This window comes from Phalaenopsis equestris, unplaced genomic scaffold, assembly GCF_001263595.1.
Source record: "Phalaenopsis equestris unplaced genomic scaffold, ASM126359v1 Scaffold000002, whole genome shotgun sequence".
Taxonomy (NCBI): Eukaryota; Viridiplantae; Streptophyta; class Magnoliopsida; order Asparagales; family Orchidaceae; genus Phalaenopsis; species Phalaenopsis equestris.
The window spans coordinates 44,074,287-44,086,319 of NW_018164444.1; the positions used below are offsets into that span (position 1 = coordinate 44,074,287).

The 12,033-nt window shown below is 30.5% G+C and overlaps 1 protein-coding gene across 2 annotated transcripts in view; it reads left to right on the top strand.

Moving 5' to 3' along the window:
• Positions 1–1,571: 1,571 nt before the first annotated feature.
• Positions 1,572–12,033, top strand: part of LOC110025775 (ACT domain-containing protein ACR12-like) — a 34,488-nt gene continuing 24,026 nt past the window's right edge. For both annotated transcript variants that reach the window (XM_020726431.1, XM_020726438.1), the window contains exon 1: positions 1,572–1,826. In XM_020726431.1, the coding sequence (XP_020582090.1) occupies positions 1,639–1,826 (188 nt within the window). In that variant the 5' untranslated portion in view covers positions 1,572–1,638. The remainder of the gene's footprint in view (positions 1,827–12,033) is intronic.

Genomic DNA, 12,033 nt, shown 5'->3' on the forward strand with positions numbered 1-12,033 from the left:
ATATAAAATAATACATATTTTCATTGAAAAAGAGAGCAAGTTCATATTTTGCTGCAATTATATTAAGGGAATTAATGCCATGCATTATGCTCCATTAAAATATCCATCACATCTTGATTTAAAATAATTTTTTTTATCCATTTTTGCAATTATGTATAAATATATATGAGATATATAGATAAAACACTTAATAGAATCTTCAATAATTTACTTTATTTTTTAGGAAAAGTCCAAACAAATTGCCTATCTTATTTTCATTCTCTCCATGTAACACAATATTAGTATAATTTAGCTTTAAGAGAATTATTTTTGAACAATAAATATAAAAAATATAACTATTTTATTTAAGAGAATTTTTTTTAAACAAGAGATATGAAAGATTATGATCCAATTTGAGCAAGGTTTGGACCATGTTTGATTATGATTAGTAAACTTCAGAGAAGATTTGAATAATTTAACAAAAAGTCTTGAACTATGTTTGGATCATACTCCATTAAGCTCCACACATTGGTCAAATATTGGTCAGACAAATAATTTGGATCCGCTATCTCATTTTATATAAAATCCCTATCAAAATGACCTCAATTTATTTGTCCAAATAAACTATAAAATCATATATGCAGTTAATTAAATCATTTGTTGAAAAACTTAATAAAACATTTAAAAATTAACACTGGGCAGCCAAAGCTAGGATAAACTACTTTATTAAATTGAATGTCACTGACATCCATCCTGTCCCGTTATAATAAGAAATTTAGAATAAAAAAACCATAAGATTGAAAAAGAAGAATGACTTTAATTGTATGAAGGAGTTGAGAAAGCACAAGTTTATAATGCACAACTTAATGTTTTAAATGGGATGTGCTTTGACCCATATATAGACGTATTAAGAGTAATACGATCTTAAATAAAATTTCTTCAATATTTTTTCAGATAAAAAATATAACGTATCTACTTGTCTAATATTGAGCAGTATGAGACATTTAGAGTTATATATTTTATTTTAATTTTTATCTATTCTTAAAATAATATAATAGTTTGTCATTTAAAATTAAATTTGAATATTAAAAATTGCAAAAAAATTGAATTTGATTTTAGTAAAATAATGTCAATTTTAACTCAAGAGCTATTAGTTTTAGGATAACTTTTATTTTTTTAATTTAAATAAAATATATTTGCTATGTTAAAATACAAAAAAAGTTATTCTTAAAATACTCAAAATATTTAAAAATTATTTAGAGTGATTTAAAAAAAAAATAATCTATATCCTTAAATTGTTTTAAAAATACAAAAATACATATTTTTGAAAATTAAAACTGAAGTAAAAAAAAAAGGACACAAAAGACCCATACTTACTTTTGAGTCCAACTTTAATTAATTATTTATAAAATTCTTAGTAGTGTCATAAAAATGTAAAAATATGTTAAAAAGGTATATGCATAAATATGTAAATTTTACTATATATAATCGTATGAATACTATTTACGGCCTTTATTTTTTTATTCTCCGCGGGTTACCATATGCGTCTAAACCTCTTTTTTCAAGTACTATAAAGTATAAAATGCCTGCCACTGAGAAAACGTGCTACTGCCTTCCTCTTCTCGTCGCATCAACGTGGGAAGGCTTCCATCTTTGCTGATGCCTCTTACAGTCGAATTCGCCTTTCGCTCCATAGCTTCCTCCATGGTTGCATTACCCCAATCTAGGGTTTTTGGCATAGGTCTCCCCTGTGCTCAGTTGGCCCCCCACTTTGGGATCGTCAAGTCTTCGCTGATCTCCCGTGGATTTGCTACCTCTAAGTGGGGGTTCTCCGAGAACATCAGGGGGTGAGCTCGATTTCAGTGCCTAGTATTTATTTCAGTTATTTAATAAGTACTTTAGAGAGAATATAGAGATTCCTTTGGTTGCTTACTGTGATGTTCGATTGCTCCGTTGATTTATGTGTTCTAGAGGAATCTCTAATGGGACTAGTTCCGCCATGCATGGTTCGGTTAATTCAGCCTTGATTCCAGGAAATTATGTCTGTTTTAATTCGTGCTTTTCCATTATTTTCTCATTTTGATTCGTGATGATAGTACTTTCTTCATTGGCATTGGAGTAATGCTGTATTTGCTATTGCTTACAGAGAGAGAGAGAGGGAAAAAAAAAGAATGGGACTGTTCTTGATCATTATCAGAAATTTAATTCGATTAAGACTGAACTTGATGCAAATTGTTAGTAATCATAGCAGCACGGTATTCAAATCAGAACTTACAGAGTGGACGTGGGGACTGCATCAACAACGGATGTAGAGATTTTAGGGATGGAGTTGCATGGGTGGATGCTGTAATGACTTCATGAAGGATGAGGTTATGAGCGTTAAGTTTTGAATTCACCCAAATGTGGGCAAATTTCAAATTCATAAAAAAATCATTTAAAGATATTTAAATTCCTTACGAAAACATTTTTTATCTAGTTTACTTTATTTCAAAGACCAAAAAACTTAAGACCCGTGTATTTCTTTTACTTTACTATCTTAACATCTCAAACAAACAACTATTAGGGGGTTATGGTGATTATTTTAGCGATTTAGCTGAGAAAAATTTTCAATAGGATTTTAGAGGATTTTAGAGACTAAGACTATGTCTAATGATCGAAGAAAAAATATTTTGGAATTAATATTATGTCTATTGATTCAAGATTGTGTGGATTATAGATGAATCAAACTCATAAGCTATACAATGAAACTATAGGAGAAAGTAATGAAATACAGAAATAAAAAATTCTATTAGTTTTGGAGAACACTTAATGCCAAAATGATCAACCGTGAAAGTAATTTATGTATGAAGATAATTAATGAAGTATAAAGTACATTGAGAAGATATGAATCTTGATATGACTTTTATTGATCTCGGAAAGACATGATAGTGTATTACATGATTCGATTTAGAATGGTATATAATATAAATGTCTATTAAAGATATGCTAATATTATAAAATATATGTACAATAGAATACTACTAGCATTAGAAGTAGCTGCAGAGGTGCCTCAAGCATGTTCAATTGTTGTTGGTTTGCATCAAATATCATTATTGAGTCAATATTTTATTATATTAGTTATTGAGATGCTTATGAAGGTTATTCAAAATAAGGTACATTGACGTCTTTTTTTCTTCAGTTTGTGATATAGCTCTGACGAGGAAGACATCCACCAAAAGAAATGAAAAAACTAAAACATTGGAAGAAATGTTTAGCATATGCAGGCCTTAGGTATAAAAAATTGAGCATGGAATATTAAATTTAAATATGTATGATATTAACAATTGTCATTTAATATTATTAGAAGATATGATAATACTTGGGTGTGATATGTTTAATTATCGTGTGCCCATTCTGCAGAAAAACAAAGATACAGAGGATGAATTAACATCTGAAGTTAAGACCAGTAATTAAAATTGAGAAATGTACCAGCAGTGTTATGTAACAAAATGTTATCACAGAGGTGAGAAGAAAATTTTATACTATTGCAATTACTCCATTGATGTTGCATGGATTTAAGTTTCGGGATGTAAAAAAGCTATTTACATATATGTTAATTGCTATAGAAATAATAATGCTAATATATATGCATGATAAAATCAGGAAGAATTAATTAAGAAATGATTATATTAGTGGAAAACATTGAAGTGACATGTATGCTAATTAGTTGGTTGAAAATAAACCTACGTTATTTGGACATGTGTAAGAAAGAGTTGAAAATTGACCCATTAAATGAACTGTTTAGGACTTAAAATAGGCATACTTAAATGCTATCTTGATTAAAATTGTTCGAAATAATTTGCAAAGAATAAGTTTAACACTCATTTTTAAAATATGTTTTGTGGATTTTAATTGAAGATTATGCCCAACAAACACATTCTATAGATCCTCATGATTCAACAGAAGATAATAATTGTTTAAAATAATTTGCAAAGAATAAGTTTAACACTAATTTTAAAAAGCTTCTTTGTGAATTTTAATTGCAGATTGCAACACATTCTATAGATCCATATGTTTCAGTGAAAGATTAAAAAAATAATCTTTATCAGTGATTACCCCAAAATAATAGATGCGCAAAATAAGATTTTATTTTATTTCAGGGATTAATGGTTTCTCATGGGAACAAATCTTTATAGTTAATCACATTCTGAATACAAGTACTTGATAATATTATTAATTAAGGTTTTGGATTAGTATTGTCCAAAAATTATTAGTTCTTAGCTTGCAAGGACTGAAATGCAGTGATTCGAAGGAAACACTGCAAATTTATTCTAAAGTTGGTTGCGGGGCATATAATCATAAGAGATTAAGGACTCTCATACACAAGAATAGAATTTTTTTAAAATCACATTGAGTAAAAGCAAAATGTGATTAACATTTTAGGGTTTGTTTATTTAGTTTGATATGATTTGTTTTTGAATATTTTTACAATTCTATAATAATTTAATGGACGAAGTAAGCGAAATGTCCAAAGATGGGGCCTACAAAACCGCGACATGATAAAAACTTCAAACTTAATTCTATTTGAGGGTTTTTTGCTCTACACTGTCATGAGAGAGTTGCTCGAGGCGGGTTTTACAATACAATTTGGTACTTCCCTTAATAGGTTGTTGCAATTTTGTGGTCATACAAAATAAGATTTTGTTTTATTTCAGGGATTAATGGTTTCTCATAGGAGCAAACCTTTATAGTTAATCACATCCTGAATACAAGTACTAGATAATATTATTAATTAAGGTTTTGGATTAGTATTGTCCAAAATTATTAGTTCTTAGCTTGCAAGGACTAAAATGCAGCGGTTCAAAGGAAACACTGCAAATTTATTCTAAAGTTGGTTGTAGGGCATATAACCCTAGGAGATAAAGGATTCTCATACACATGTATAGAAATTTTTTAAATTCACATAGAGTAAAAGCAAAATGTGATTTACATTTCAGGGTTTGTATGTTTAGTTTGATATGATTTATTTTTGAATAGTTTTACAATTCTATAAGAATTTAATGAACAAAGTAAGTGAAACGTCCAAAGACGGGACTTACAAAACCGTGGCATGATAAACACTTCAAACTTAAATCTATTTGAGAGTTTTTTGCTCTACATTGTCATGAGAGAGTTGCTCAAGGTGGATTTTACAATACAATTTCACACTTCCCTTAATATGTTGGTGCAAGTTTGTGGTTATCTAAGATTATCCTTTTCTAATTTCTGGAGGAAGGCTCACAGCTTGAACCATTAGAGATCAAAATTCTTAAACTATTTGGTCTTACATTTACCTTGGAAGAGTAAAAAAAAACTACCCTAAGTGCTTTGAAAACCTTATGTTTACATTGGTCTCATTGCAAGATTTGCTACCTATTATTTATGAAAATAGTTTTTACAACAACGATAAGGCATTGTCCACATATACGCATATGCAAGTTTAGATGCTCAGGTTTATGCAATTTTATTTATTATTCAGCCTTAATGTGATTCTAACTTTATGCCAATTGGCAAGGCTTTCATACATTATAAATTGCCTAGGCTATGCAGCTATGCCAGTAACCATGTTCCTGGGATAATTTACCCAATAGTAATGCACCATATTTGTTTTATAGCCTTAAAAACATTTTGTTACTTTGATGAAAATGATGATTAAATTTGAAAAAAAATGACAGAATGATCAATCTAATTTAATCTTGAAAAAGTTTTTGATTGATTTTTGTTGAATTTGATTCTGAAATTCAAATTTTGTATTGAGAGCCTATTTTTAGAGCTCTAGTTCATTATAAAATAATTAATTTTGAAAGCTATAATCACATAATTGCATTGAAATTTAAACATTACAAAGCATGTCGTACTTTTACTCGGTGACTATTTTTTAGTTATGTTTTGCAATTCACACTCATACACTGAATTATGCAGCTTGGTTTTTCTTAATATGAAAATACATTCTAATCTTAGAGTCATGCAAGCGATGGCCAATGCTATTCAATCTTGTTCCACCTGCATATATACAAGATATACTGATACTAGAGAAGGGGGCTTCAAGTAGATTCAACACGAGCAACCAAGAAAGGAGGTAGAATAAAAACCAAAACAAAAACAAGACACACCAATCAAATAAAAGATACAACATACAAGAGTTTCCTACTATTGCAATCGATCGGGATACAAAAATCGCCACTCGAAGGATTGAAGAAGGAATGAGACTCGGGATGTTACCACCAATAAAGGAGGGATACAGTTGTCACCACCCAATGCTGTGGATGCATACTCGTCTCCATCCAAGAACCACAAAGAGAGCACAAACTCTCACAAAACTCAATTGAACCAAAATCCTCTCAATTAGGTTTTGCATACACTATTTATACTAATAATTAAGCTACGTAATTAGGAGAAAAGGAAAGTAAATAAGAGTCCATCAGACCTATTACAACAAATAAAAGCCAAGAAATCCCTATTGGGACTGGAATCCCATTCGAGACAACCCTCGCAATCGCGAAGTCTTGCAATTATGGAATCCCGCTACGTGACTTCGCCTCTCCTTTCGCGTTTGCTTCCTTGCCCGCCTTTGCATCTCATGGCAGCCTCAGTGTCCCACATCATTCTATCAGTATTGGTGGAGCTTCAAACTCATTTGTTGAAGTTTTTACTCCTTATGATGCCATCATGTCGGCCACATTGAAGGCGGTGGAGTTGCTGCAACCTCCTAGATGAGGTCTAGGGCTGTGGCTGGGAGGAAGGGAAGGAGGAAGGCTGTTGGTGGGGTTGACGTATGAACTATAGTAGGAAGGCCAGCGACAGGGAAGGAAGGTGGGGCTGGTAGCGATACAGGATATTGGAAGGTGGGTTGCTGGAGACAGGGACTTGCGAATGGGGAGAATATCCTATTATAGGATTAGAGTTAGGCCGACTCTGACAGGACATGATACTAGACAAGAGGGTTAGAGCAGATTCAACAAGAACAACCAAGAAAGCAATTCGAGGTGGGAAAAAATAGAATAAAGATGAGATGCACCAATCAAATAAAAGATGCAAGATGCAAGAGTTTCCTACTCTCGCAATTGATCATATACAAAAATCACTACCCGAAGGATTGACGAAGGAAAGAGATTCAGGCTATTACCACCAACAATGGAGGGATACAGTTGCCACCACCTAACGTTGTGGATACAACTCATACCCATCCTAGAACCACAAAGAGAGCACAGGCTTTCACATACTCTATTGAACCAAAAAGCCCCTCAATCAGGTTTTACATGCGATGTTCTTACTAATAATATAGCTAAACCCTAAATAGAAGCAAAGGAAAGTAACTAAGTGTCCATCAAACCCATTACAACAAAAAAAAAAACAGGAAATCCCTATCGGGACGGGAATCCGATTCAAGACAACCCCTACAATCGCGAAGTCCCGCAATCATGGAATCCTGCTATTGCTTCGCGCCCAGATGCAACTTCGCCTCTCCTCTCACGTTCGCTTGCTTGCTCCCCTTCGCATCTCACGGCAGCCTTAGCGTCCTGTGTCATCTACACTTCATAGAATTTGAAAATAATGCTTTTCATTTATCCTAGTACAACACATAATTTCTTTTAAGACATTGCACGCAATTACATTTTGACTTGTAGCATTATATTACAAGAAACAACACTATTGCACACATATAGATATGCCAGCCAAGCATTACAACATATCACAACTTGTAATATTCAGAACAAATCATCTCAAACTTTCGGTGCTTATCAGATGCCTTTAATGCATGTCTAGGTATCAGTGGAAGTGTTTGCAATTTTAGAAAACTTTCACATTCGATGTTAACACGTTGTAAGAATGCAGATTGCTGAAAATCTTGAAACTAATGGTGTTCAATTTATAGGTTATTTGGGCATTTTTTTGTTACTAGAGTTTTAGAATTATTAAAATTTCCCTCATCATGGCATGATAATATCACAACTTGCAATATTTAGAACAAATCCTTCTCAAACTTATAATGCTTGTCAGTTGCCTTTGATGCATGTCTAGGTGTTAGTGGAACTGTGTACAATTTTAGAACATTTTCACATTTGATGTTAACATGTTGTAAGAATGCAGATTGCTGACAATCTTGATACTAATGGTGTTCAATTTATAGGTTATCTGGGCATTAATTTGAAATAAGATTTTTACAATTATTAAAATTTTTCCTCATTATGGCAAGATATATCTTTTTGAAATTATTTTGAATCAAGTGAGCTTGAAAAACAATTTTTTAATATTTAGAAGCCCATTTAGTCGTGCTTTCGAGTTGACTCATTACATTTTGGTTCAATTGAGCCTACAAGGGGCATCATACAGTGCACTAAAAGTCTCTGATTATTGCAAACCATTGTGGCATAAGGGTATCGTGCTGAACCTGTCTATTTGTTAAGCAAAATTTATTCAATTTAAATCGATTTAGTTTGTCAAAAATTGGTGAATATTGATCACAATACATTGTAAATTGATTAAAGATTTAAATCAAACAGGAAAATAGAAAAGATTCAATTCCTCGAGTAACCCGTTATTGGGATTGTTTTTAATTTTTCAGATTGAAGGCAATTTATCATTGATGAAATTAAAGGGATCTTGGATTTTTTTATTTTACAAAAAGTTGGAATTAAATAAAAAACCCATGCAATACATGGGATAACTTTGATAAGCCAACTCTTGTTATTAATAGAAAAATTGGCCATATAGAATGATTTTTTAAAAAGTCTTTTATTTTTTGTTTTATTTTCAGGATACTTTGGTATGTGTATTTTGAAATTTTTAACCCTGAGCACTTCTAATTTTGGTTTAAGGGCAGCTTGAACTCACTGAATTCGACTGTCAGCTAAGCCAACTCTTGTTATAGGTTAACTTAAATTAATTTTTAAGTGATCTTTAATTGTTGAGCCTAATTTGGAAGAATGAATTATTAATTTAAAGGGATAATTACATACAGACCACCCAAAACATTGCTATTTACAAATTAAGCCCCCAGGAGATTTTTTTGAACTGCTGAACCAATGCATTTACATGCTCCATAGTCGAACTATTGAGAATTTGATAAAAATGAAAAATATGGGTTGGATTTTTGCCATGAATTTTGATATTTGAGTGAGAATATGAAAAATGGATGACAGAGGGTGGTTCATTTGTGAGTAGCAAGTTTTGGGTGCTCTGTTTGTAATGACCCCTAAATTAAATTATTTAAATTATCTCTAATCAATTTTTAAATTTTTTTAGATAAGATGTCATTTAAAAATATTAAGTTTAAGATTTTTAACAACTAATATTTTTTCAATATTAGTAAAAATTGGATCAAGTTGATTCTTTATTTACAATAGGGAAGAAAATTAGACAAAGTATATAGATTACATCATGTATATTAAATGGATTCTAAAAAATCATTTTGAAATTGAGTTCTAAACATTAAAGATAGTAGGCATTTTCTTTTTTATCTCCTAAATATTTTAAATTAAATTCAAATTTTGTTTAAAATTATAATAATTAGGAATGACAAGCTATTTTTATATTATCTATTTATATTAATTAAGATTAAATATAATCTGATATATAAATTAGACTATGTATTAAATTAATTTGATATATCTGACTATCCGTTTATGGTTTTAGAAGAGCATAAAGTAACAAAATTTTGAGAAAGCCCCATTTTGATGGAGTTCTTTTGTTGTATTGAAGTTTTGGAGGAAAATTTCTCTCATTGTAGCTTAATAATATGTATATTGATGTATACAAATATATACAACAAATATATACATTAGATAGATATGATGAGTAAGATTTGAAGCTTTTCAACATTAATTTAAAATAAAATTATAGTTTTTAATTAAAGAAGTAAAAGATGAATTTCAGAGAGGGCTTCATTTTAAATGAAGCATTGTTGATGGGAACATTCTCTTTCATTGTGGTTTTTTAATATAGGTGTAAATATATAGGTTAGAATAGATGGATGTGAGCTAATTAGGAAGGGAATCCAATAATTAATTCTTCCACTAAAAGATAAAAAATTCTAAAATTTTTTGAGAAGTCCTTCTCAAATTGGAGCTCTTTTTGGATGGAGTTTTCTCTCTTATTGTGGATTATTTATGCAAATCAAGATTTAATTTGGTTATCTAAAATTTAGTGCCAATTAGTTGATGATTTGTAATAAATTCTTTAAAATTTTGGAAAATACCCATAATTTTGAAAGATCCGTTATTTGAAATAAATTTTATGCTATTGCATGAAATTCAGTGAATTAAATAAAAAATGGTTTTTTATCTAAATTTGATTTAATGCATTTTTATGGTTTAATTGGGTGATTTATCAATATGCATGAAAATTATTAAGTTGAATTATATTATTATGATATGATTTACTTAATTTTTAAAGTAAGTGAGAATTATTTGCTATGCAGTATATATGAGTTTTATGGATCTTTATAAATTTTTTTTGGGTTTTTTAATAAGATTGGAATACATGATTAGGCATGATTAATTGGAAACATTGCAAAATATTTTTATAAATTCACAAAATTTTATTTTTTCCCCGTCTAAAAATTCATTTTTAGTTTCTAGGAAAATGTTTTCCTTGATTTTTAAGTGTTTAAAAAACTGTTGAAAATGATTCCAAGGCCACCAAGTATTTAGGAAAATAAGCTAAATATTTATATTTTTTTACAATAATGTTTTATCAGTTCCAATAATTCAATTTAGTTTTCTTCTATTAATGCAATGTATTTTATATTTTATTTCCCTTTACCTAGTTATTAGTTAGAATTTAATTTTAATTTTCAAATTTCTTTTAAATCAACTTAGCCATCTCAGTAATTAACTGTGTAAATCTTATGACCTTCATCCAACCATTGAGTCCAACGCAGTGCATCACAAAGATCATCATTAAAGTTGTTAGTAGTATGCATGCCATAGTTTAGATCATATATGCATAGGATGTGTTCAGTTATATTTTTTTTCTTATGTACTTTTCTTACAGACCTCGATTTTTTTGGGTATTTTGAGACATGTTGAATTTTGGTATTGCGTTGTTTAAACAATTTCTTGTATTTGTGCATTGTGTTGTGGGTTGTCTCATGTGCCGTCATATGACCAACTTTTGTGGATTGGAAGCTTGATCCAAATCCAATTTTTTTTAAAGCGCTCTTCAAAGCATGCTTCACAAGCTAAGCGTGTGACGGCCGCATCGTTTTGTTGAAGCATGCACGGAATTGCTGAAGTTAATTTACAGTTTTTTTTTCTGTAATTTTCAAGTTTTTAATCATTGCAACAAACTACTAGAAATTGTTCGGAAGTTTAATTTGTAAGTTCACACTCAATATTTGCCTTCAAATTTGGTATTGTACCACATTCTTTTCTATTTAATATTAACTTTTGAGTAATACTTTATATTTTGTAATTGTTAATGAATGTATTATATATTTATAATTTTATATAGCCTATTAGTGTTTTGGTTAATTAAAGCGTTGATTCGCTCTGCGTTTTGTGCTTTGAAGCAAAAATAAAGCCTTCCACATTGCATTGCGACACTAAATCCAACGAAAAAATTCCTATTTTCTAGTCCAAATTGGTCTATTTTATCTCTTTGACCTCTCATTGACTGCCATCATCAAAGTTGACCACCACATTACTATTTTGACTTATCATATCATCTTCTCTATCGCCATGGTCGCCGCCTCTCTTTTTTGTTTATTGCATTAGTTCTTAGTGAAAGTGCTGCCTTGAAATTAAGCTGCAAGCTGCACTGAGTGCTTGCTTTAAGAGCTTCATGAATGATGTTGAAACCAATCTTAAAGTCAATAAATAGAACTTTTTTTAGAATGAAAGAGAATGAAGATACTTGGATAAAAGTTATTCCTTTGAGTTTTCTCCACTCTTTTCACTTTTGGCCTACAGGTGAAGGGCTACTTCAGAGTTTGGTGAGTGCAGCCCTTTGAGAATGTTCAAGGAAGGAGTATTTAATCTATGATGATGGACTGCTCGTGGAGGAAAATCTTTGTTATCATAAAACATTTTGTTT